At 46.4% G+C, this 26,848-nt stretch overlaps 1 protein-coding gene across 35 annotated transcripts in view; it reads right to left on the reverse strand.

The window, feature by feature from the left end:
- The window catches only part of RFX2 (regulatory factor X2), a 205,281-nt gene that overhangs the window by 40,272 nt on the left and 138,161 nt on the right, over window positions 1–26,848 (reverse strand). For 31 of the 35 annotated variants that reach the window (XM_077979404.1, XM_077979405.1, XM_077979406.1 and 28 more), the window contains 4 exons: window positions 21,206–21,303; window positions 17,690–17,779; window positions 15,568–15,647; window positions 12,618–12,879 (listed from right to left, as the gene is read on the reverse strand). In XM_077979404.1, the coding sequence (XP_077835530.1) occupies window positions 12,618–12,879; window positions 15,568–15,647; window positions 17,690–17,779; window positions 21,206–21,295 (522 nt within the window). In that variant the 5' untranslated portion in view covers window positions 21,296–21,303. The remainder of the gene's footprint in view (window positions 1–12,617; window positions 12,880–15,567; window positions 15,648–17,689; window positions 17,780–21,205; window positions 21,304–26,848) is intronic. The other 4 variants (XM_077979410.1, XM_077979411.1, XM_077979393.1 and 1 more) reach the window with 1 other exon arrangement.

Consider the following 26,848-nt stretch of genomic DNA (forward strand, 5'->3'; position numbering starts at 1 on the left):
TGATTCTACGTCTTCACAAGTCTGTACAGTGTGTGGCTTACAGAGACCGCTCTGCACATCTGCTTCTGAGCTCCATCTATTGTATACTGTTTACTGTTTTAGTTGAAGTACATTGAAAAAACTTGGCCTCACACAGATATATACTTGGAAAAGGAGCACCGTTTTAATAGCCTTTTCAGATAATTGTGGATATTTTTACTTGATACTATCGCAACACTTGACAACTGGTAATTTCTTAAAGGTTAGCTGCAATGTGGAATCTGAAACCATTATCAACGAGCTTTTCATACTCAGTAACATTGAAATCCATTAATCTTGAGCTGACATCCATGACAATGACAGAGTAAGGAACTCCAAAACCCATCCCTTCACAAAAGCAGTGAAAACATGGGCAAACATCGTCAGAATCAACTTTATCAGAACTCTGCAAATGAATTAAAAGATTATGGTAAACAGGTGAAACCTTAATCAAGAAAAAAAAAAAGATAAAACTTGGCATTTAAGGAAATCTCCATCAAATCACTAGTTAACCACTAAGGTAACCGAATAGAGATTTTGGCTGGGTGTGGGGGCTCACGCCTGTAATCCCAACACTTTGGGAGGCTGAGGCACGTGGACTGCTTGAGGCCAGGAGTTCAAGACCAGCCTGGCTAACATGATGAAACTCTGTCTCTACTAAAAAATATGAAGAAAAATTAGGTGGGTGTGGTGGCACACACCTGTAATCCCAGCTACTGGGGAGGCTGAGGCAGGAGGATCACTTGAACCCAGGAAGTGGACATTGCAGTGAGCCAAGATCACACCACTGCACTCCAGCCTGGGCAACAAAGACTGTCTAAAAAAAAAAAAAAAAAGCAGATTTTACAAAATTAGTTCAGAAAGGTCATAAAACAATCAACAACACCTATAAGCAGCAACAGCAAACTGTGGGGAGGACAGAAGAATCCGATATTCAGAGTCACCATGTTATACTATTCAAAATATCCACTTTTCCACAAAAATTATGAGGCATGCAAGAAAACAAGAAAGTATGGCCCATATGTAGAAATAAATAAATAGGACCGTCCCTGAGAAAATCTAGCCTTTGGACTTATGAAACAAAGAGTTTAAATCAACTATATAAAATATACTTAAAGAGTTAAAGGAAATCACGTACAAAGCACTATAAAAAACCATGACAGGCGGGCGTGGTGGCTCACACCTGTAATCCTAGCACTTTGGGAGGGTGAATTGGGTGGATCACTTGAAGTCAGGAGCTCAGGGACCAGCCTGGCCAACATGGTGAAACCCTGTCTCTACTAAAAATACAAAAATTAGCTAGGCATGGTGGTAGGCGTCTGTAATTCCAGCTACTTGAAAGGCTGAGGCCTGAGAATTGCTTGAGCCCACGAGGCAGGGTTTGTAGGGAGCTGAGATCACACCACTGCACCCCAACCTGGGTGACAGAGTGAGATTCCATATCAAAACAGAAACAGAAACAGAAACAAAAACGAAACAACAACAACAACAACAAAAAACACATAAGAGTGATGTTTCTTTTTTTTTTTTTTTTTTTGAGACGGAGTCTCGCTGTGTCTCCCAGGCTGGAGTGCAGTGGCGTGATCTCGGCTCACTGCAAGCTCCGCCTCCCGGGTTTACGCCATTCTCCCGCCTCAGCCTCCCAAGTAGCTGAGACTACAGGCGCCCGCCACCACGCCCGGCTAGTTTTTTGTATTTTTAGTAGAGACGGGGTTTCACCATGTTAGCCAGGATAGTCTCGATCTCCTGACCTCGTGATCCACCCGCCTCGGCCTCCCAAAGTGCTGGGATTACAGGCTTGAGCCACCGCGCCCGGCCAAGAGTGATGTTTCACCAGTAGAGAATATCAACAAGAAGATCGAAATTGTAAAAAGGAACCAAATAAAATTTCTGGAGTTTAAAGCATAACAGCTGGAATGAAAAATTCAACAGCAGATTTGAGCAGGCAGAAAAAAGAATCAGGGAACTTGAAGAAAGGTCAACTGAGATTACCTAGTCTGAGGAGTGGAAAGAAAAAAGAAGAAAAATGAGCTGAGTGCCGGGTGCAGTGGCTCACGCCTGTAATCCCAGCACTTTGGGAGGCTGAGGTGGGCGGATCACAAGGTCAGGAGATCGAGACCATCCTGGCTAACACAGTGAAACCCCGTCTCTACTAAAAATACAAAAAAAAAAAATTAGCCGGGCGCGATGGCGGGCGCCTGTAGTCCCAGCTACTCAGGAGGCTGAGGCAGGAGAATGGCGGGATCCCGGGAGGCGGAGCTAGCAGTGAGCCGAGATCGCGCCATTGCACTCCAGCCTGGGGGACAGAGCGAGACTCCGTCTCAAAAAAAAAAAAAAAAAAAAGAAAAGAAAAATGAGCTGAGCCTAAGAAACTTGTGGGACACCACCAAGCTTACCAACAAACACATAATAGGAGTCCCAGAAGGAGAGGAGAGGGAGAAAGTGGTAAAGTATATTTGAATAAGTGATGGCTGAAAACTTCCCACATTTGATGAAAGACATGAATCTACACACTCAAAAACCTCAACAAACTTTAAGTGGTATAAATGTAAAGAAATCCACACCAAAGACACATTATAATCGGACTGTTGAAAGGCAAAGACAAAGAGAGAATCCTAGAAGCAGTAAGAGAGAAGTGGCATCACAAACAGAGAATCCAGAATATGAGTAATGGCTGATTTCTCAACAGAAACCATGGAGGCCAGAGGGCAGTGAAATGACTTAGTCAAAGTGCCAAAAAGTGGAAAAACCCAGAAGTCAATGAGCAGATGAATGGATAAACAAAATGTGGTCCATCCATACAATGGAATAGTATTTAGCCACAAAAAAATAAGGTTCTGACACATGCTACAACATGGATGAGCCTCATACAAAAGACTATATATTGTATAATTCCTTTTACATAAAATATGTAGAATTGGCAAATCCCTAGAGACAGAAAGCAGATTAGTGGCTGTCAGGAGACCGAGGAAGGGACAATGGAGAGTGGCTTCTAATGGGGCTGGGGTTTCCTTTCAGGGTGATGACAATGTTCTGGAACTAGATAATGGTGGTGATTGTACGACACTGTGAATGTGTTAAATGCCACTGAATTGTCCACTTTAAAATGGTGAATTTTACGTTACATACATTCTATCTCAATAAAAAATATACATATAACTAATTTCAAAAAGTAATTTTAGTCTCCCTTGAAACTTGAATGAGTATTTTACTAATGGGTATAGTTTTGTAACATCATATATTGGTCACTTGGAAAATATGAGTTTACTGAGTTTGCAGATCTTCCAAACATTGCCACATTTCATTAAATAGTGTGAAAAAATCACATTCATTAATATCACCACCAACCTCATCAGAAAAGTCATCAACTTTTGGGAAGTTGTCAGGTTCCTGGTTGGCAGACACAACTCCAAAATTTTCATTTCTTTGTTTGAAAACTTGAATTTTATCATTGGCAACAAAAACGTGCCAGCTGTTTTTCTTAATATGTCAGGCTTTGTTTATTTTTGAAAACATTTCTGCCAAATACCTGTGTCTGAGTAATCACAGTTTGTCATTCTGTCAAGCAGAAATGGAGTTTTAGGAAAACAATGGCTAGTTCTGCCCACACATCAATCAGGCACACACAGGTTTTTCTGGGAGGTGGTCATTGTACTCTGAGGGACTTCCCATCTCATCACACACACAATACTAAAGAGATGTGTGCTCAAGAGTTGAAATTTAATAAAATTAATATTTTTTACTGCTTCATCAAGGACATTCCTTTTTTTTTTTTTTTTTTTGAGAGGGAGTCTCGCTCTGTCGCCCAGGCTGGGATGCAGTGGCCGGATCTCAGCTCACTGCAAGCTTCGCCTCCCGGGTTTACGCCATTCTCCTGCCTCAGCCTCCCGAGTAGCTGGGACTACAGGCACCCGCCACCTCGCCCGGCTAGTTATTTTTTGTATTTTTTAGTTGAGATGGGGTTTCACCTTGTTAGCCAGGATGGTCTCGATCTCCTGACCTCGTGATCCGCCCGTCTCGGCCTCCCAAAGTGCTGGGATTACAGGCTTGAGCCACCGCGCCTGGCCATCATCAAGGACATTCTTAAATGAAACTAGTATTTCCCTTCTTTCTCCCCCATCCCCTCCTTTTTTTTTGAGATGGAGTCTCACTCTGTTGCCCAGGCTGGAGTGCAGTGGTGTGATCTTGGCTCACTGCAACCTTCACCACCCAGGTTCAAGCGATTCTCCTGCCTCAGCCTCGTAGGCACCTGGGATTACAGGTGCCTGCCACCATGCTCAGATCATTTTTGTATTTTTAGTAGAGGTGGGGTTTCACCGTGTTGGCCAGGCTGGTCTTGAACTCCCGACCTCAAGTGATCCACCCGCCTTGGCCTCCCAAAGTGCTGGGGTTACAGGTGTGAGCCACTACACCCAGCCTCTTTCTCTGCTCTCTTAAAAACATTTTTTAGAATGTGAGCATGTGGTAGTGAAAAATACAGTGACTTCTAGGACAGTTTGATGCCTCTGCGTTCTTTTTTTAAAAAGAGGTGGGGTCTCTCTCTGCTGCCCTGGCTGGAGTGCAGTGGCATGATCATAGTTCATTTCCTGGAGCTAGAAGTGGCCATGGTGTGGGGAGGGAGAGGTGGTCATTCCCCCAAAACCCAAACGTGGAGACACAAGACAGAGAAGGACACTCCTAAACCTGCTGTGGTTAATTCACCCTCTGTTCTAAAACAGAACTTAGACATGTTACCATAGAAGGAGCTAATTAAAGATAAAATGCTGACAACCCTTTGGGGTCTTTATAAAGAATGCAGATTGTTTTTATTTTTTTATTATTATTATTTTTTGAGATGGAGTCTTGCTCTGTCGCCAGGCTGGAGTGCAGTGGCACGATCTTGGCTCACTGCAACCTCTGCCTTCTGGGTTCAAGTGATTCCCCTGCCTCAGCCTTCTGGGTAGCTGGGACTACAGGTGTGTGCCACCATGCCCAGCTAGTTTTTTTTGTGTTTTAGTAGAGATGGGGTTTCACCAGGTTGGCCAGGATGGTCTCCATCTCTTGACCTCGTGATCCACCCACCTCCCAAAGTGTTGGATTACAGGTGTAAGCCACTGTGCCTGGCCCAAGAATGCAGATTGTTTTTTTGTTTGTTTGTTTGGTTGGTTTTGAGAAGAAGTCTCGCTCTGTCCCCCAGGCTGCAGTGCAGTGATGCGATCTCAGCTCACTGCAAGCTCTGCCTCCCGTGTTCACGCCATTCTCCTGCCTCAGCCTCCCAAGTAGCTGGCATAACACGCGCCCGCCACCACACCCGGCTAATTTTTTGTATTTTTAGTAGAGATGGGGTTTCACCGTGTTAGCCAGGGATGGTCTCAATTTCCTGACCTCGTGATCCGCCCGCCGCAGCCTCCCAAAGTGCTGGGGTGACAGGTGTGAGCCACTGCGCCCAGCAGGACCGATTCTTATAGAGCCACTGCACACTCTTAACTTCAACACTCTTAACTAATCCACGGACTTTATAGAATATGATCCATTTTCTCACTAATCTCCTTCCTCTGGACCAGGACCAAGTCTGGAATCACATACTGTGATCATTTTGCATACGGTGCCATAAAAGAAAATAGGAAAATAAGACACGGGTCAACACCCAAGAGATTCATCGGTAGCTAATTGATTATTAGATCAATAATCCATTTGTCCATGGTTGTCTTAACACCTTATCAAGTGAGGTTATGTCACTTCAGACAAAGAAGGATGACTTATCTGGTAAATCAATTGAAATGTTTCAGAATAAGTGAAAAATAGTGCTTTTTAGTATGACAGTCTTTAATCATGTCACTACAGGCAAATCAGAGACTAAAACTTCAGACATATCTTTTTTTTTTTTTTTTTTTTTTTTGAGACGGAGTCTGGCTCTGTTGCCCAGGCTGGAGTGCAGTGGCCGGATCTCAGCTCACTGCAAGCCCCGCCTCCCGGGTTCACGCCATTCTCCTGCCTCAGCCTCCCGAGTAGCTGGGACTACAGGCGCCCGCCACCTCGCCCGGCTAATTTTTTTTGTATTTTAGTAGAGACGGGGTTTCACCGTGTTAGCCAGGATGGTCTCGATCTCCTGAACTCGTGATCCGCCTGTCTCGGCCTCCCAAAGTGCTGGGATTACAGGCTTGAGCCACCGCGCCCAGCCCCAGACATATCTTTCAAAGGGGTACTTGTAAGTGTAAACCTGGGTACTTTTCCCACCTTTGCGGGAAAAAAACAAAAAAAAACAAAAAAAACCAAAACCTTATAAAACCAGCTTCAAAAGTGATATTATCACACACTTGCCACAACCCATACAACGCACACCACCAAGAGAGAACCCTAATGTGAACGGGAGTGTGGTCTACAATAATGCATCAACATTGGATCATCAGCTGCAACAAATGTAACAAACTAACAACTTCCAACTGCACTAAAAAGGGAACTCTAGGAAATTAAAAAGCGGTGATAAATGTCATAGTGAGAGGAAAAGCAGATGTGCCATTGTCGAAATTCCTTTATCAAACAGTATGTTGAGTGTGGGAATGTCAAAGGCAGGCAGTGGGAAGAGCGATTATCATCATGTGTGTTGGCTGGCAAATAATTCGCCCTGATCATTGGACAAAAAACTGCTATGCAGGGGCTGAGCAGACTTCTGGCAGATGGGAGGAGTACCCAAGTGATTTATTTTTATTTATTTATTTAGAGACAGGGTCTTGATCTGTCACCCAGGCTGAAGTGCAGTGGCACCATCATGGCTCACTGCAGCCTCAACCTCCCCCAGCTCAGGTGATCCTCCTCCCTCAGCCTCCTTAGTAGCTGGGACTACAGACACACACAGCTAATTTTTCTTTTTTTTTTTTTGAGATGGAGTCTGGCTCTGTCGCCAGGCTGGAGTGCAGTGGCATGATCTTGGCTCACTGCAACCTCCACCTCCCGGGTTCAAGTGATTCTCCTGCCTCAGCCTCCTGAGTAGCTGGGACTACAGGTGTGTGCCACCACACTCCACTAATTTTCATATTTTTAGTAGAGATGGGGTTTCGCCATGTTGGCCAAGAGTGTCTCCATCTCTTGATCTCGTGATCCCCCGCCTCAGCCTCCCAAAGTGCTGGGATCACAGGCATGACCACCATACCCGGCCCAATTTTTAAGTTTTTTGTAGAGATGGGGTCTCACTATGTTGCCTAAGCTAGTCTTAAACTCCTGGGCTCAAGTGATCCTCCCACCTTAGCTTTCCAAAGTGCTGGGATTACAGGCATGAGCCACTGTGCCCAGGTGACTTTTCATTCTACATCTTCACTGAAGAGCCAGGCTACAGAAGAAGAGATGGGTGTGACTGATGATTCTGTCATGAGCTGTGCTGCTGCATGGAGGTGCCACGGGCCTCCGCGAGCCACCTCCACGGACCACCGGGGAGGGGTGCTCTCTGAACCTCTTCTAGTTCTGAGGGCTGCCTGACGGGAGAGTTGTTCTTTGCTCAGACAGACACTTGTTTAATTTACCGAAAGTTTCTCTTTTAATGGTATTATATATGGTGTATCATGAGACCCCCTTCTTGGGTAAAAAGAAAGCTGTCAAAGGCAGAATATTTAGCTTGTTAAACTAATAAAATACAGCAGGACATTTTAACTTCAGCTGCAATTAAAATCCACTAGACTTTTTTTATCTTCTGCTGTATTAGTCAGATTTAAACTAATAAAATGAGAAAAGATTCATTAAAGTATGAGAACAATTTTGAAAAAGATAAAAACTGGGTAGGCCTTTTTTCTTCATCAGGGCCTACAGTGCGACCCTCAGAGGCTGTGTGTTTTCACAGCACGGCCTCATGTAGCGCTGGGTCTTGCGGGAGGAAGGGCCCACTGAGGGCAGCTCCCAGGCTGGAGGAGTCTCTTTCCTGTCCCCCCGATTGACCGTCAGCATCCCCTGGACACAGTCCAAGGGGTAAAAAAGGAGGCTCCACTTGGGCAGAAAGGACAAGAATAAAACTCTCACTTTAGTGTCCCTGCTCCATGTAGTGAAAAAAAACACAATAGAAAATGTGTGTATCAAAAATTCACCATTTGGGCAATTAACGTTTGAGATTTATAATACGGATGACATTTTAACTGGAAATAAATACTCGAGAAAATTGGTCACCAAGAGTCTGGAATCACTCGTCGAGGCTGTAAGTGAGGACTTGCTTCAGCCTTCATGCTCTGTCTTTAGGACTAAGCGATAGTCCCAAGAAACAAAACTCTGACATGAACAAACTGGTAGACATCAAATGTCGGGTCCAGCAGTCGTATTTCTGTTGCAATTTCAGGGCCATTGTTGTTCTTGGCTCTCGGAAAGTCTCTCGAATTTCCGTGGCATCCTTGTTGGATGTTCTCATGCCAACAACAAGCCAATAAATACCAGAGCAGTCAGAAGCCAGGAATCAGATTCCTATCCAAGATGATGACTTCCCCAGAGCTTGGTGGGGTGTGTGTGTGTGTGTGTGTGTGTGTGTGTGTGTGTGAGAAAACATAGCCCGTTCATGGATTTCTAATTGATTTAATAATTCAATTTTTCCAGAGAAATCCAGATAACAAACCACAGTTCCAGGGTGGTGGTCCAGGGTCTGAGGAGCATGTTCGCTGCAACGAGGTAATTCTGAAACCACAGAGAACATTTCTGTTTCTCAGTAAATTTGTCACTTGCAATCCCAGTCTATTTTACTGTTATAAGTTGATGTTGTTTGCTAAGTCAAATATGCCACATTTGTGACAATTACTGTAGTCTGTGAGGAAAGCTTTCTGATCCATAACAACTAAACCTAGTTCCACCCAGCCAATCCCATGGGGGAGAAGTATGTCTGGTCTGCCCGAGCTGCCTGGCCTGGGGTGCTAATGGCACCGAGGCACTAAGTGGCTAGGGGTAGAAGCAGCAGGCACTACCCTATAATTTCACAGCCTCTAGAAAGAAGACTCCTCCCGAGAAGAGAGGGAGGAGGCGTGGGGCACTATGCCTGTCCCCAGAGCCAGGGCCTGGGGGTCACTCTGGACATAGGAAGAGAGAGGACAGCAAGAGTCATGGGCCTCTCTGATGCCAGGGTGACTCCAAAACACACCAGAACCAAAACCAAACAAACAAAAAAACAGAGACAAGGCTAGACCATCACCTTCTATCTCAGGAGATTAGCCTTACACCAAAATAAGAAGTTATTGTGAAACTGAAAGTCAATCAATGCAATCCATTATATCAACACCCTAATGAAGAAAAAAATATGCTTACATAAATTTAAAAAAAAAACCCATTTGGCAGAATTCAACATCTATTTATAATAGAGACTTCCAGAAAACTAGAAAAAGAAAGGAACTTCCTCAATCTGAAAAAGGGCATCTGTGAAAAACCTACAGCTAACATCACATACTTAGCAGTGAACTACTGAAGGCTTTTCCCTTAAGATTGGGAAAAAGGCAAGGATGACCATTCTTGCCACCCCTGTTTTCAACAGTTCACTGCAGGTCCTAGCCAGTACAAAAAGGCAAGAAAAAGAAATGAAATTTCTTTTTGTTCATACTGGAAAGAAAGAAAAAAGTGGTTATATTTGCAGGCAACCAGAAGCTCCTAGAACTAAAAAGTGAGTTCAGCAAGATTACAGGATACAAGATAAACAGTCAAAAATCAACCATTTTTAAATCCTAGAAATGAACAGTTAGAAACATAAATTTAAAGATCAATGCCAAGAAAACCCACAATGCCATTTACAATAGCTCTCCAAACATGAAATACTTTGATATAAATCTAACAAAACATGTACAGAATTTTGTATAAGTTACAAAATGCTGATGAAAGAAATAAAAAATCTAAACAAATGGAGAAAACATACCATGGTCATGGATTGGAAGCCTCAACACGGTAAAGGTGGGAATTCTCCCCACATTGGTTTAGTGCAAATTAATCAAAATCTCAGTAGATTTTTTTGTAGATACAGATAAATTGATCTAAACTTATACAGAAACTTTGAGTTTATATAAATAGCCAACACAGGCCGGGCGCGGTGGCTCAAGCCTGTAATCCCAGCACTTTGGGAGGCCGAGGCGGGCGGATCACAAGGTCAGGAGATCGAGACCACAGTGAAACCCCGTCTCTACTAAAAATACAAAAAATTAGCCGGGCGCGGTGGCGGGCGCCTGTAGTCCCAGCTACTCAGGAGGCTGAGGCAGGAGAATGGCGGGAACCCGGGAGGCGGAGCTTGCAGTGAGCCGAGATCGCGCCACTGCACTCCAGCCTGGGCAACAGCGTGAGACTCCGTCTCAAAAAAAAAAAAAAAAAAAGCCAACACAATACTGAAGAATAAAGTGGGAGGAACCATTCTATTCAAGTTTAGACTTACTGTAAAGCTATAGTAATTAAGTCTATGCTATTTGTAAAGGGATAGGCAGACAGACCAATGGAATGGAACAGGACACTCTGAAATAAACCCAACTGATTTTTGACAAAGGTGTTAAAGCAACCCAAAGGGTAGTGTTTTTTAACAAACGAGGCTAGAATAGCATGTTGTTTCATGTGCAAAAAAAACAAAAACAAAAACCTCAACTTAAACCTTATATCTTATACAAATGTTAACTTGACAGGAAACAGATCTAAATGTAAAATGTAAAACTATGATCAGGTGCGGTGGCTCATGCTTGTAATCCCAGCACTTTGGGAGGCTAAGGTGAGTGGATCACTTGAGGTCAGGCATTTGAGACCAGCCTGGCCAACACGGTGAAACGCTGTCTGTACTGAAAATACAAAAATTAGCCAGGTGTGGTGGTGTGCACCTGTAATCCCAGCTACTTGGGAGGCTGAGGCAGGAGAATCGCTTGAACTCAGGAGGCAGAGGTTGCAGTGAGCCGAGATGCACTGCACTCCAGCCTGGGAGACAGAGCAAAACTCTGTCTCAAAAAAAAAAAAAAAAAAAAAAAAAAGAAAAGAAAAACAAAAAGAAAAAGAAAAAGAAAACAACCCAAAACAAAAGTAAAACTATAACACTTTTCAAAGGAAACAGGAGAAAATCTTCATGATGTGCAAATAGGCAAAGAGTTCTTAGACGTGACATCGAAAGCATGAGCCACAAAAGAAAAACTGATAAACTGGATTTGATCAAAATTAAATTTTTTTTTCTCTGCAAAGGACACTCTCTAGAGAATGGAAAGACACACTAAAGACCAGGGAAAATATTTGCAAGTCACATGTCTGACAGGAGACTTGTATCCAGAATATATAAAGAATTCTCAAAAACTCAACCATAAGAAAACAAGCAACCTAGTTAAAAAAGAAGCAAATGACTTGAAGTGACACTGACCACAGCATCTACACTCACAGGAAAAGCTGCTTACCATCATTAGCTATAAAGAAAATGCAAGTTGCAACCACAATGAGGTACCACCACACATTTATTAGAATGGCCAATACCAACAGCACCAGGAGCATCAAATGCTGCTGACGGAGCTGAGCAAGAGGAACTCTTGTATGTTGCTGGTGGAAATGCAAAATGGCACAACCACTTGGGAAACTGGTGGTTTCTGATCAAGTTAAACATACACTTTCTGTATGAGCCAGCAGCAATTCCACTTGTAGGTATATATCCAAAAGAAAGAAAACATACATCCTTACAAAAGCTTGCATGTCAAATTTAAGGCTTCTTTATTCATAATCGTCCCAAATTGGAAACCATCCAAATGGCCCTCAACTAGTGAATGAATAAACAAACTGTAGCGTAATAGAATATTACTCAGTAACAAAAAAAAAAAAAAAAAAAAGCAACTCGGATTCATGCAACAACTTGACTGAATCTCAAAGGCACCAGAATGAGTACAAGAAGCAAGTCTCAAAAGGTCACAATCTGTATGATTCCATTTATACACCACGCTGGTAAAGATGAAACTACAGCAATAGGGAACAGATCGGCGGTTGCCAAGGGTTGGGGATGGGGGGAGGTTGTGACTGTTAAGAAATACCACGAGGGGGTTTTCAGGGCATTGCACAGTTCTGTGTCCTGATGGTACACAAATCTACCCATGTCGAAACTCACAGGGCTGTACACCAAAAAGTCCATTTTACTTTGTGTTAATTTAAGAAGGAAAATGCATGAGAAGTAAATATGGGAAATCGAGTTTTAAATGTGGAGACTTTGGAAGAGCAGGTAAGTAGTGACTGTGCATGGGGGCACGGCAGTGAGAACTCGCCAGAGGCTGCAGGGAGACCTCCCCTGCTGGATTCAGTGCAGGCGTCCCGTGGATGGATCGATCCACGCCTCTCAGAGCTTGATATTAACAATGATAACAATCATGACAACAGCAAAGGCGGCTGCAGCATCCACCAGTGGAGAGATGCTTGATTCATTCCCTTTTCACAAATAGCCCATGACGCATGACTTGTCCTCCTCTTGATACCAATGGCCAACTGAAGTTCAAAGAACTCTGCAGGCCAGCCTAGGGTTGCATGGCCCATCTGAGGCTGCCCCGACTCCATCGTGGGGCCGCCTGGGCCCAGAGCAGACGACAGGCCTCTGGCTGCCTCTTACTCACCGTCCCTGCCGCCGCTGCTGCGAGAATACTCATGGCCTACCCCGCTGGTCCCAAGAGCCTCCTACATACCGTGGCTGGCGATGACCGGGAGGTGTGGGCCAGGGAGTGTCTGGTGCTGTCCATCCCCCCATGGATGAGATAGGCTCCCGTGCTGGAGACGATGGGGCTCCCCCCGACATCCATGGTGATGCCCACCATGCTGTGGGAGGGGACCGCTGGCGGGGACGAGGCTGCCACGGTCACCTGGGCACCGCCTGGGGCCTCGAAGTAAGAAGCTGCGCTGCTGGGGGCGTACATCTGAGGCTCGGGGTTGTAGGTGTAGGCCGTTCGTCTGTTAGAAAGAGAGAAGTCACGCATGGGATGCTGTCCCATTTAAATGCCTTGTCTGAGTTCATGAATATCCAGCCAAACATCATGTAAAAGCTGCAGCCCGGAGAGGCCAGACACATGGAGCAATTTGGACATGGCATGTGACACTCAAATGCAGCACAAGTTCAGAGCCATCGTGTTGCAAAATCTTCAGGACCACAGGCTGACTCATCGAAAACTGACCCCTAAAAAATTCTAGGTCAGGTGTGGTGGCTCAGGGCTGTAATCCCAGCACTTTGGGAGGCTAAGGTGGGAAAACTGCTTGAGGTCAGAAGTTTGAGACCAGCCTGGGCAACACAGAGAGAACCATCCCTACAAAAAATAAAAGATTAAGCCAGGTGTGGTGGTGCGTGCCTGTAGTCCCAACTACTCAGGAGGCTGGGGTGGGAGGACTGCCTGAGCCCAGGACTTTGAGGCTGCAGCGAGCTGTGACCACACCATTGCACTTTAGCCTGGGCAACACAGCAAGACCCTAGCTCTTAAAAATAAATAAAAATAAAACTTAAAATTCTAAGTGGATAAATGGGTCACATGAGGGAGCTCCTGTGTGGAGATGGAGCAGTTCTGTCTTGACGGTGGGATTGTTACACAAATCTACACATGGGCTAAAAATGCACAGAAATAGACACACATGCACACACAAGGGCACACACATGAACATGCAAAGCCACATGTACTCCACATGCAAGCACACACACAGAAGCATGTGCATAAAGACTGGGAGAACTGAATAAGGCCTGCGGGCTGGTTAACAGTTTAACCCCGATGTCAATTTCCAGGGTTTTCTTTTGTTTTGTTTTTTTGAGACAGGGTCTCCTGTAGCCCAGCCTGGAGTGCAGTGGCAAAATCATAGCTCACTGCAGCCTCAGCCTCCAGAGCTCAAGTGATCCTCCTGCTTCAGCCTCGGAATACAGGCGTGCACCACCACGGTAGCTGGGATTACGGGCGTGCACCACTGCACCTGGCTGGTAGGTTTCCAGGTTTTGATATTGTCCTGCATGGTGTCACCACTGGAGCAAGCTGGGGGAAGGGTAAATGAACTCTGTGTATTAATTTCAGAACTTCTTGTGGAGTCTCTGATTATTTCAAAACAAAAAGTTTAAATAAATGAGATTGCATAAGAAAAAAGAATTTCTAAGTGATAACAATAATTCATCTAATCTTCCTTTAACATCTGGATTAAAGGAGTGACTATGTCATTCAGACCGAAAATGTGAAGTTTTACTTGAGTAATGCAGCTGTGGTCAGGAGTGGGCTTCCCTTATCGGTGAGTAAGGTTTGTGATGCGTCCTAGGGGCAGGCCCTCTGGGTGGCAGGAAGGACCCCTTTGACCTCTCGGAGGCGTGCACTCCTGTACCCTAACCCTAACCCAGCGGGACGTCTATAACTCTGTAGTACAATATCAAAACCAAGACCGTGACCTTGGTAGGACCTACAGACCTTGCTCCAATGTCACTGGTGTTACATGCACTTACTGTGTTTCTGTGTGTTTCGTAACCTTCAACATCATGCTTTAGAGAATCGTATAACTCCACCATTCACAACCCTGAAGCCACAGCCAGGTTCTCGTGCACAGCCCCTGCACTTGTGAGGGGAGCATCCAGGCCAAACAGAGACAGACAAGCAGGCGAAAGGAGCCACATCTAAAGTAAAGTGAGCTGCATGGGAGACGCATACTTTCCTGCCCCAGCATCACACAGTTACCGAGCAGAAACCTCCAGGCGGCATTGCAACGCGGAAAATCAAGTTCTATTAACATTACACAAAGCTAGAGTTTAACAGAGGCGGGGGGGGGGGGGGGCGGGGGGTGCGGGGGAAAACACACAGAGCTGGATGGTTTCTGGATCTCAAAGACTGACTTCACAATGAAGAGTTAGGATTAGCCTTTTTTTTTTTTTTTTTTTTTACCCCTAAGACTATCTTTTCTACAAGTAAAAAGTACAAAAGTCTGTGATTTCTGAGGCCGGGCGCGGTGGCTCAAGCCTGTAATCCCAGCACTTTGGGAGGCCGAGACGGGCGGATCACGAGGTCAGGAGATCGAGACCATCCTGGGTAACACAGTGAAACCCCGTCTCTACTAAAAAATACAAAAAACTAGCAGGGCGAGGTGGCGGGCGCCTGTAGTCCCAGCTACTCGGGAGGCTGAGGCAGGAGAATGGCGTAAACCCGGGAGGCGGAGCTTGCAGTGAGCTGCGATCCGGTCACTGCACTGCAGCCCGGGCGACAGAGCGAGACTCCATCTCAAAAAAAAAAAAAACAACAAAAGTCTGTGATTTCTGAAATCTCCATAGGGTTATGATGTCCTAATTCCTCACCCCCCACCCTGCTCCCTTTTTTTTGGACAGGGTCTTGCTCTATCAGTCCGGCATGATCATAACTCACTGCAGCCTCCAACTCCTGGGCTCATGCGATCCTCCCACTTTGGCCTCCCGACGAGCTGGGAGGGACTCTAGGCGCTGGTCACCATGTCTGGCTAATTTTAAAATTTTTTGTAGAGATGTTGCCCAGGTTTCTAATAGTGTTTTAATAGTATTTAGTGAACACATCACCAAAAGCATAAGGGAGAGGAATTTGTTCAATGCCTCCCCAGGTGGCAAAGGCTGGAGTCAGGGAGAGGGTTCTGGGTGTGGCCTGCGGGAGAAGCACGCACATGGCTCCATTCGTGTAGACGGCGTCTCCCCCTTCCACGTACTGCACCTGGGCAGGATACACATGCTGCGCTGGCTGCACCTGAAACATGGGATATGCTGTGTTACCGCCCGCCGCGCCCTCATTTGTTGCCTGCAGATTATTCAAGCTAGACGTGTCTTCTATTGCCTTTATGAACATTTAGTACCAAATGACAATGTTCCCGCCCACAGTCAGCACGCCTAGAAAGACACTGAGGAGACAGTAATGTACAGATGACATATTCCAAACGGGCCCACACAGTTCAGGGAGCTGCGACTGATCCCCAGAGCTCTGCTAGCGTGTCTGTACGCCCTGGCTCCTCTGTATACGTGGGGCGGGACCGGGAGAATGACAGCGCCCCTCCAGTGCAGTGGAAACTAGAGTTGTGGACAGAGGCCCAGCCTTGGCTCACAGGACTGTCCCTGCTTTCTGTTTTTGTTTTTTTGCGACAGGGTCTCCGTCTGTGGCTCAGGGTGGCGTGCAGGCTGCAGTGTACAGGGGGCCAAGTGGATTCGACTCTACATGGCCCCAACACCTCCTGTGGGTGGCCCTGGTGCCCCTTCAGTGGCAGAGAGGAGGGGAGAGAATGTGACGGTCTGAACAGAGTGGGAAGGAGCGGCATGCCTGGGAAGATGGGGCAATGGGGGGACCCCAGCACACCCCCGCTGCCCTGTCCTCCCCTCGCTGAAACATCAGTTCAGAGCCCCAGCTGACAGGCCCCGAGGGACTCTAGCCTGAGCAGAGCAGTGGAAGCCAAATGCTTTGCACGTGGGACTTCAAACTCTCACCCCAGAGGGTATCTTAGTGGCTGCCTACGTCCACCGAATTTTGGGGTGAGAAGATGGAGGGCCACAGCAGTGGGCTTGCTCGGGTGTCATGGTGTCATGGTGACCTTGTGGTTGAGGCTGCAGGATGGGGCTGACCTGCCCCTCCCAGGACCACTGAGCATGGTATGTACTTGTCCAACGCACCACCCCCAGAATCACAAGTCCTAGGGGTTAACATCTCTTGGGTGGTGCCCCCAGGGGTGGAAGTCAAAGGTCGAATTCTAGGAGACCAAGTGAAATGCAGAAGTTACAGAAAGAGCTGGGGCAGGCCCAGCACCAGAAAAGTGGTGGAAGCTTCTGGAATCATACATTAGTCTTTGTCTCCTCTCCATGGTGTCTCTGGGGAGTGCCTTGACAGACAGGAGCTAAGAGCCACTGGCCTGAGGCCCTGGGTCCACACTGGGCCTGTCTGGAGCCTTTTCCTTCCTGTGATCCCGCAACCTTCCTAGTTCTCATGGACACAGTCACCTGACAAATGCCTGTGAACACACTGCCAATCTAGGCAAGACCCTCTTGAAGAGTGGTGCATCCTCTAGGGCCTCAGGGCTCCTTTTAGGGAGGAGCCTGAGTTAACTTTAATTCAGGATTCTGCAGGGCAGAGTTGGTAAACTCTGGCCCACTGCCTGTTTTTGTAAATAAAGTTTTATTGGCACACAGCCACGCCCATTTGGTTACGTATCATTTATGGCTGCTTTTGCAATACAATGGCGGAATTGAGTGGTTGTTCCAGAGACTGCCTGGACCACAAACCCCCCAAAATGTATAATTTGGCCTTTTCTGGAACAGTTTGCTAACCATGTTCTAGACTGCCCCCAAGCTGATGATCTGTGTTGCTACTCAGCTGGTCAGCCGTGCTTTCAAACTCTGTTCTTAGATCATTGAAATCGTCAGCAGCATTCCCTCCGTTGTGCCTGCATCCGAGGGTATGGCACTCACTAGCAGATGGCTCCTCCAGTCCAGAGCCCTTTGTTTCTGTCTGCATTTCTACCTGAGCTCCACCCACAGGCGTGGGGTGCTCACCGGCTCCCGAATGCTTGTTGAATTTCTGAATGAATGAAAGATCACCAGCTTTCTTGGCTTGTTGCAAAACTATCTGCAGTAAATGATTCTTTTCTTTTAATTGTACAGCTTCTGGAAAAGCCTTTTGGCTAAGAAACTGAAGCTTACAACAAGGAACAGCAGCCACAGAAAAGGATGCATGCTTCAGAGATTGTTCCAGATCGCCGAGTGCTAACTGCGCCCCGGTGTGCATGGTGCTGCGGTGCTTGTCATTACCTGCTGGGGTACCTGCTGAACTCTGGGGAGGGAGATCGGCTGCATCTGGGCCCCTTTGGGAGCGGAGCTGGCTGCCTGGACCAACACCCTCTAAAAGGGAAGGGAGAGAAGGCCAGTTAGACTTGTCAGAGGTCAGTGCTGAGGACACACACAGAATGTAAGAGGCTGTCTGTCTGTTCACGTGCTCTTGATTAAAACATAGGCGGGACTGATCAGAGGGGACAGTGGGGTGATGGTCAGACTTGCACACTCACACTGACCTGGGCAGACACACGGCAGGTATGTGCAGGCACACAAACAATGCACATACATACACAAGTGTGCACATACACTCACCCCAAGCACCACACCTATGCACAAATTTGTGGGCACACACACACGTATGCACACACACATACAGAGAAGCCCATGCACCTTCACCCGCCCAGGCAGCTTTGCCTCTGTGGGTCTGTAGTCTGCAGCAAGGTGACACTGACCGTCCCTCGTACAGAGGGGACTGCTGGGGCCCTCTGGACAGCCGTCCGCATCACTGCCTGGGAGAGCACTCTGTGGCACCCCTCGCTTCTGCAGTATAGCCCGGACTTGTTTCCATTTTCTAATGAGGTTAATGAAGCCAGAGGGCTCAAGTACTGCTTCTGGCTACAGAATACTCGAGTGCAGGTGCCCTGTATCTGCGTCGCTCGCTCTCTGACCCCACTGCTCTCCGGCCTCCTAAGTCAAGTCTGCACAGTGTGACTTTGCTATTTTTCTGGGAGTACTGATTGGCCACACAAAGCTATGAAAACGGGAAGGGTCAAAGTGAACTCGTGTCGAGGGAGGAACAGGAGTGTTTTGTGTGTTTATTGAGAGCTGGGGCTTTAGGAGTCATTGGCTGCAGTGCTGTGATTTCCTGGCATGAACCGTGAATGTCACAGGTAGCAGTGACTGCCATATATACGTCACGAGGGGTGACGGGTGAGGACACACCATCCCCAGTGTTGCAGAAATGGAGCTAAGGATGAAGATGGTGCTAATAAGGACGCCAGTGCAAGGGCATTCCGATTCCAGGTGAGCTGGGTGCTGTGTGCTTGGAGAATTCACAGGGTCCTGGCAGGTCCTCAGAGAGGGACCACAGTGATGAAACCTGGGATGGACGTGGTGGCCGTGAGTGGCACTGAGACCTGTCCCCGGTGGCTGCTGCGGAGGAAGACAGAGTCCATGTAGGCCTGGGAGAGCCTGAGAGAGGGGCTTGGCAGGAAGACCTGACGGCTGACTCCTCTTGGACACTTTCAAGTGGGCAAGGAAACATATCAATTAGGCCACAACTGCTGGCGGGGCGACGGCACCTGATCCCCACCTAAGACGGGCTTCCGAGACGCCCTCCCCACTGCCATATGTGCAAGAAATAAAAGGTAAAGATTCCTGACTATACATGCTACATCAAATAAATCGCTTCACTGATTGCCTTTTGGTTTTTGCTGAATTGAGTTTTTTTTGTTTTTTTGTGTTTTTTTGAGACAGTTTCACTCGTGTTGCCCCTTGTTGGCCAGGCTGGATTGCAGTGGCATGATCTCGGTTCACTGCAACCTCCACCTCCCGGATTCGAGATTCTCCTGCCTCAGCCTCCCGAGTAGCTGGGATTACAGGCATGTACCAGCACACCTGGCTAATTTTCTTTTCTTAATTTTTTTGTATTTAGTAGAGACAAGGTTTTTCACCATGTTAGTCAGGCTGGTCTCAAACTCCTGACCTCAGGTGATCCACCCACCTCGGCCTCCCAAAGTGCTGGGATTACAGGCATGTGCCACCGTGCCTGGCTCTGAATTATGTGTTTTTAAACCATAATCATTTCTTTTTGCTGTGCTCCTAACTTTTAGATTCCAGATCGAGGTGGTCACATGGCCACAGTGGACCTCAGCACACGTAATGAGCCTCCAGCCTGTTTTATGTGGCCAGTGCCATTCACTTGGTATTTCTGTCTTTTTTATGGCTTATTTCATTCCATGGTAGAAATCCAGGAGCAGAGAGAGCCTTAATGTGAAAATTCTCTCTCTGCAAAGTTTAAAGAATATATTCATTCAGGTGCTAGATTCCATTTTGAACCAAATCTTAAGAATTCTAACTCATCTAGGCTGGGCGTGGTGGCTCATGCCTGTAATCCCAGCACTTTGGGAGGCTGAGGTGGGCGGATCACCTGAGGTCAGGAGTTCGAGACCAGCCTGGCCAACATGGTGAAACCTTGTCTCTACTAAAAATACAAAAATTAGCCGGGCGTGGTAGTACATGCCCGTAATCCCAGCTACTCAGGAGGCTAAGACAGAAGAATCGCTTGAACCTGGGAGATTGTGCCACTGTACTCCAGCCTGGGCAACAGAGCGAGACTCCATCTCCAAAAAAATAATAAATAAATAAATAAATAAAGAATTCTAACTCATCTTTTGCCTTTTTTTTTTTTTTTTTTAAAGACGGAGTCTCGCTCTGTCACCCAGGCTGGAGTGCAGTGGCGCGATCTCCACTCACTACAAGCTCCACCGCCTCCCGGGTTCATGCCATTCTCCTGCCTCAGCCTCCCTAGAAGCTGGGACTACAGGCGCCCACCACCACGCCCAGCTAATTTTTTTTTTTTTTGTATTTTTAGTAGAGACAGGGTTTCACCGTGTTTGCCAGGATGGTCTCAATCTCCTGACCTCGTGATCTGCCCGCCTCGGCCTCCCAAAGTGCTGGGATTACAGGCATGAGCCACCATGCCTGGCCTTTCTTTTCTTTTTTTTATCGGTTAGGCTGGAGAGCAGTGCTATGATTATAGCTCACACTGGGCTCAAGCAATCCTTCCACCATAGCCTCCTCAGTAGCTGGGACCACAGGACGTGCACCACTATGCCTGGCTAATTTTTTTATTTTTTATTTTTTAAAGACAAGGTCTCTATCACCCAGGCTGGAATGCAGTGTCACAATCATGGCTTACTGCAGCCTCAATCTCTCAGGCTCAGGAAATCCTCCCATCTCAGCTTTCTAAGGAGCTGGGACTACAGGTGCAGGCCACCACGCTTGGCTATTTTTTTTTTTTTTTAGAGAAAGAGTCTGTTTATGTTGCCCAGGTTGGTCCCAAACTCCTGGCCTCAAGTAATCTGCCAGTCTCAGCCTCCCAAAGTGCTGGGATTACAGGTGCGAGCCACCGCACCCGGCCTGCCTTCTTAATAAGGCACTTCTGTGTAAAAGAGTCATTTCCAAGTACAAGAAAACCTCTACTGAAGGCTAAGAAGAGACCAAGTAAGATTTGGGGCAGTGGTTTCTTTTCCATTGGTGACATCATTTCCTTGATGGAATCTTTTTAAGAAAGATTGAAAAAGCCAAATACAGTCAAGGAAGTTGTGCCTATTTCAACAGCAGCAGCATTGGGGCTGAGAAGTCCATTCAGAAAAATACAGATTTCTCTCTCTGCAGATCCGAGCAGCCTTCAAACCCAAAGGGATCGCGTCCACGCTGTGGCCACCCTGTTGTTGCTGAGAGGCTGAGCGGCGGGCGGGCGCACATTACCTGTGGGGAGGCTGGCACAGGAGGGGCTGCCGCCGAGGGACGCAGAGCCACGGATGCTGGCGAATCCGCTCCACCCTCGGAATTCTGCATGCTCAGGTCTAAAGAAAGGTGGAGAGAGATTGGGTGGGCAAGGGTTGCAAGCACTGAAACCCCAAGAGGCAACTAACAAGTTCATGGGAGGGAAGGAGTAACCAGCTACATTCTTCGAAGTTGAAAGGCAGAGACCCTGGCGGTACCGCCTAAGTGAGGAGCTGTGGGAGCAGCCTGCACAACTGTCCCACACAAGGAGAGAGGGGCCAGAGAAAGTTTTCCAAATATAAACCCCAAAAAGAGCTCTGTCACCGCACAATGGCAGGAATTCCTCAACAGAAGGCCGGGACAACGGCTCTGTGCCCAAGTCTGAGCAGGTTGAACTATTTTGAAGGGCTCAATTGTTTACTCATTTCTCCAGCAAATCAAAAGCTCGGGGTGGGTGACTGCCATCCGGGGAGCTACTGCACCCCAAACGACAATGGGAGATACTCTAAGGCTGGGTGTCCCCACTGTGGCACCACTGACATTTGAGCTGGATACTTCTTTGCTATTGCAGGCCCATCCTGGGCACTGCAGGGTGCTGAGCAGCCTCCCTGGCCTCCACCCCTTCCATGCCAGGAGCACTCCCCCTCCAAGCTGTGGCAATCACAGATGTGTTCAGATATTGCCAAGTGACCCCTGGGGGACAGCGTGAGAACCACTGGCTAGCGAGAGAAAAGGTGATCGCAGAGGGAGCAAAGAAATGGTACGTTTTATCCTGGGCTGGATAAAAGCCCTCACGGATTTTGGCAGTAAGTAAAAACTGCCTTCTGTTCAAAGCCATCTTTGCCCACAAGAAAGTATAAACATGTATTTCTTTGCTGTCAGAGGCATACATCTTTCAAAGAGGTAGTTTAAAAATTCTATATAAAACGACTCATTTAATATCGCGGCAGATAATATAAATTTGTTCCATGAAAGTGCTAAAAGTCAAACAGTCTTCACTTTTAAATAAACAATCGGCTATGTCGAGCATTTGAGACATAGTTAAGTATACACACTTGGGTAGGGAGGTGGCTTTGTGATCTGGCACACCAGTCCCCCGTCCTGGCACCAGCTCTGAGCATGTCACCCACCCAATGTGGGGTCTCCACGGCTCCTGCCTGCTTGGGGCAGTGAGGACTGAACCTCAGGCATACATCGTGGTGCACATGACATAGAACACAATAGACATTTGCTAGAACTTTTCTGTTTCTCTATCACCTCCAGAGTTTTTATCTCTTAGAACGAGTGAAAAAAAAAATTTAAGCCTTTTAAAAACGAAAAGCCGGGCGCGGTGGCTCACGCCTGTAATCCCAGCACTTTGGGAGGCCGAGGCGGGCGGATCACGAGGTCAGGAGATCGAGACCATTCTGGTTAACCCGGTGAAACCCCGTCTCTACTAAAAATAAAAAAATTAGCTGGGCGAGGTGGCGGGCGCCTGTAGTCTCAGCTACTCGGGAGGCTGAGGCAGGAGAATGGCGTGAACCCGGGAGGCGGAGCTTGCAGTGAGCCGAGATCGCGCCACTGCACTCCAGCCTGGGCGACAGAGCGAGACTCCGTCTCAAAAAAAACCCAAAAGACAAAAACGAAAAGCCAAACTTATAATAGATTAAACTAATTTACCTAAGGAAAACAGAAAGGGATGTGTGTGTTTGAATTCGAGTGTGCTGGATCAATCACATCTGTATTGTTGGGGACTATTCTCCGACTACCACCACCCCACCCCCAGTTCCCCTCCCGAATACCCTTGGTGCGACCCAGAGACCCATGGCTAGTGCCTCGGGATTTTTCTGTTCTGTGTGAGTCTGACTCACTTCTCACCACTAGATGGCCCCAGAGCCACACGGTGATTGGCTGGGGCGTTAACTAAACCTTACGCAGCCTGCACCTCCTACCTTCCATTCTTTCAAAAGATTGTAAATTTCCCATAGTGTATTTCCTGAGTCCTCAACTCATTCTTTCTGTGTTTGACAGACCTGACCTTTGGAATTTTTCTGTTGGAAGCTGCTTGTATTCACAGTTTCCTTTAAATGTTTAAATCAGTCATTTGCCCACCATCCACCATGCTGTTCCCATCTGAAGCCAAGTGGGTAGTGTCAATGATACTAGAAGGAGATGATTTGACTAGACCTCTTTGTGAAAGGAGTCCACCAGTGATAAAGCGAGAATGCTGACTTGACTAAGACCAGGTCCTTGTTCCGCAGGTGGAAATAATTTTGCTCCAAACTCCACATCTTATTTAAGTAAGAAGAGGCCGTGAGAGTGTTAATGGTGAGACCGTAGTCTGTCCACCATGGCCAGAATGCACCTTCCAGAATGCAAGTTATTCCACATCACAGGCATTTATACATGAATGTGTTCCCCTAATTTATTTTTATTATTTATTATTATTATTATTATTTTTTTGAGATGAAGTCTTGCTCTGTCGCCCAGCCTGGAGTGCAATGGCATGATCTTGGCTCACTGCAACCTCTGCCTCCCAGGTTCAAGTGATTCTCCCGCCTCAGCCCCCTGAATAGATGAGATTACAGGCACCCACCATCATGTCTGGCTAATTTTTGTATTTTTATAGAGACAGGGCTTCACCACGTTGGTCAGCCTGGTCTCAAACTCTTGACCTCAGGTGATCTGCCTGCCTCGGCCTCCCAAAGTGCTGGGATTACAGGCATGAGCCACTGCGCCCAGCCTGTTCCCCTAATTTAACACACTATTTACCACGTGCTGTCTTATAGGTCAGACCAATGAGTCTGTGGCTTTTTGCCTGCGGGCACGCCCCAATCCACAAATGCTTGGGTGCCAGAAAGCATCAGCCTCATTATCCTGAAGGGTCAAAGGACAGAGTCCTGAATGCTGGGGTGTGGAGATTCTGAAAGAGAGAGCCACAGAAGGGGTGAGCCCCCAAATCTTCCTACAAAATACACCTGAATCTTTGGCTAAGCAACTACACCACAAAGGTGTGGGGGAGATACCAGGGATCTTGGGGAAAAACCAGCAGGGCAAAGATAAAAAAATTAAGTGAAGACTTCAGCTGCTGCCTGTTGCAGGAGGGAGAGTTTGAATCTAGCCAAGTCACTTGCCTTCAGGGGAACTCAGCTGAATCTACAGATTCTATAACACATCATTAACAATGTCCAGGACCCAGCAAAAATCATGAGCTAGGAAAAGAAACAGGAAAGTGTACCTACACTCAAGAGAAAGAGTAACAAATAAAAGGAAAAAAGAAAAGCAGTTAATTATAACCAAACCCAAGATAATCCAGATGATATAGATAGCATACAAGGACTAAAGCAGCTACTAAAAATAACTTCAAGAACTTAAAGGAAGTTATATACATAATGAATGAACATATGGGAATCTCAACCAAGAAACAGAAAGTATAAAAGGTGAACCAGGCCGGGCGCGGTGGCTCATGCCTGTAATCCCAACACTTTGGGAGGCCGAGACGGGCGGATCACAAGGTCAGGAGATCGAGACCATCCTGGCTAACTCGGTGAAACCCCGTCTCTACTAAAAATACAAAAAATTAGCCGGGCGTGGTGGTGGGCACCTGTGGTACCAAGCTACTTGGGAGGCTGAGGCAGGAGAATGGCGTGAACCCAGGAGGCGGAGCTTGCAGTGAGCCAAGATCGCGTCACTGCACTACAGCCTGGGTGAGAGTGAGACTCCATCTAAGAAAAAAAAAGTGAACCAAATAAAAATTGTGGAGCAATAACTGAAGTAAAAACTTAACTAGATGCACTCAACAGCTGGTCAGAGATAATGGAAAGAGTTAGTGAACTTAAAGATAGAAAAAAAGCATTTACCCAATCTGAAGAATGAGGAGAAAATATATGAAGAAACATGGATAGAACACACTGTCTAATATATATGTAAACAGAGTCCCAGAAGACAAAAAGAATGTAAGAAAAAAAAATATTGAAAAATGGCCAAACATCTCTACATTGGGTGATGGATATCAACTTAGAGGTCCAAAAATCTCAACAAACCCTAAAAAGAATACAAAGAAAGCCAGGATAGGTATGTCATGGTTAAACTGTTAAAAGAAGTAAAGAGAAAATCTTGAAAGCAGTCAGAGAAAAACTACATATTATATTCAGAGAACAAGGGCATGGATGATGACTGACTTCTCACCAATAACAATGGCAGCCAGAAGGCAACGGAATGACATTTTTATTTTTTTATTTTTATTTATTTATTTTTTTTGAGACGGAGTCTCGCTCTGTCGCCCAGGCTGGAGTGCAGTGGCCGGAATTCAGCTCACTGCAAGCTCCGCCTCCCGGGTTCACGCCATTCTCCTGCCTCAGCCTCCCGAGTAGCTGGGACTACAGGCGCCCGCCACCGCGCCCGGCTAGTTTTTTGTATTTTTTAGTAGAGATGGGGTTTCACCGTGTTAGCCAGGATGGTCTCGATCTCCTGACCTCGTGATCCGCCCGTCTCGGCCTCCCAAAGTGCTGGGATTACAGGCGTGAGCCACCGCGCCTGGCCGGAATGACATTTTTAATATGCTGGGCGGGAAACCCTATCAGCCCATAATTCTATCTCCAGCAAAACTATTTTTAAAAACTGAAGGTGGAATAAAGACATTTTTTGTGTAAACAAAACCTGATGAAGTTTTCTGTCTACACTATGAGAAATGCTAAAGGAGTTCTTCAGGATGAAAGGAATTAATATCAGATGGTATATGTGGATCTATTAGAAGGAGTTAAATATCACTTAAAATGATAAATATGCAAGTAATTATAAAAAAAACTGTATTTTTCCTTTTCTTCTCTTAATTTATTTTAAATACATAAAACTATTTAACAAAAACTTTGTAACACTCCATTGTGGGGTTTATATCATATGTAGTTGTTCTCTATGACAATTATAACACAGAGGATAGGGACAAATTAAGTTATACATTCAAGATTCTTGTATTGGCCGGGCGCGGTGGCTCATGCCTGTAATCCCAGCACTTTGGGAGGCCGAGACGGGCAGATCATGAGGTCAGGAGATCGAGACCATCCTGGCTAACACGGTGAAACCCCGTCTCTACTAAAAAATACAAAAAACTAGCCGGGCGAGGTGGCGGGCGCCTATAGTCCCAGCTACTCGGGAGGCTGAGGCAGGAGAATGGCGTGAACCCGGGAGGCGGAGCTTGCGGTGAGCTGAGATCCGGCCACTGCACTCCAGCCTGGGTGACAGAGCGAGACTCCGTCTCAAAAAAAAAAAGATTCTTGTATTTTACCTAAAGTAAACTGTAAATTGTGATAAATTATCAATGCACATTGTAACCTCTGAAGCAACCACTAACAAAAAGAAAATACAAAAAGATATAGCTAAAAAGCTAATAGAGAAATCAAATGAAATCCTACTTAACATATTTGATTATCCAAATAAAGGCAAGAAATAAAGAACAGAGAAACAAAAAACAGTTGACACAAGTAGAAAGCAAATGGCAGAACTGCTTTGCTAAATCCAGATATATCAATATTATATTAAATGTAAATAAACTAAATTCTTGAATGGAAAGGCAGAAATGATCAGCCTGGGTAACAATCAAGTTCCCATTATATGCTCCCTAAAAGAAACCCTCCTTAAAAATAAAGG

Source organism: Macaca mulatta, chromosome 19, assembly GCF_049350105.2.
Source record: "Macaca mulatta isolate MMU2019108-1 chromosome 19, T2T-MMU8v2.0, whole genome shotgun sequence".
Taxonomy (NCBI): Eukaryota; Metazoa; Chordata; class Mammalia; order Primates; family Cercopithecidae; genus Macaca; species Macaca mulatta.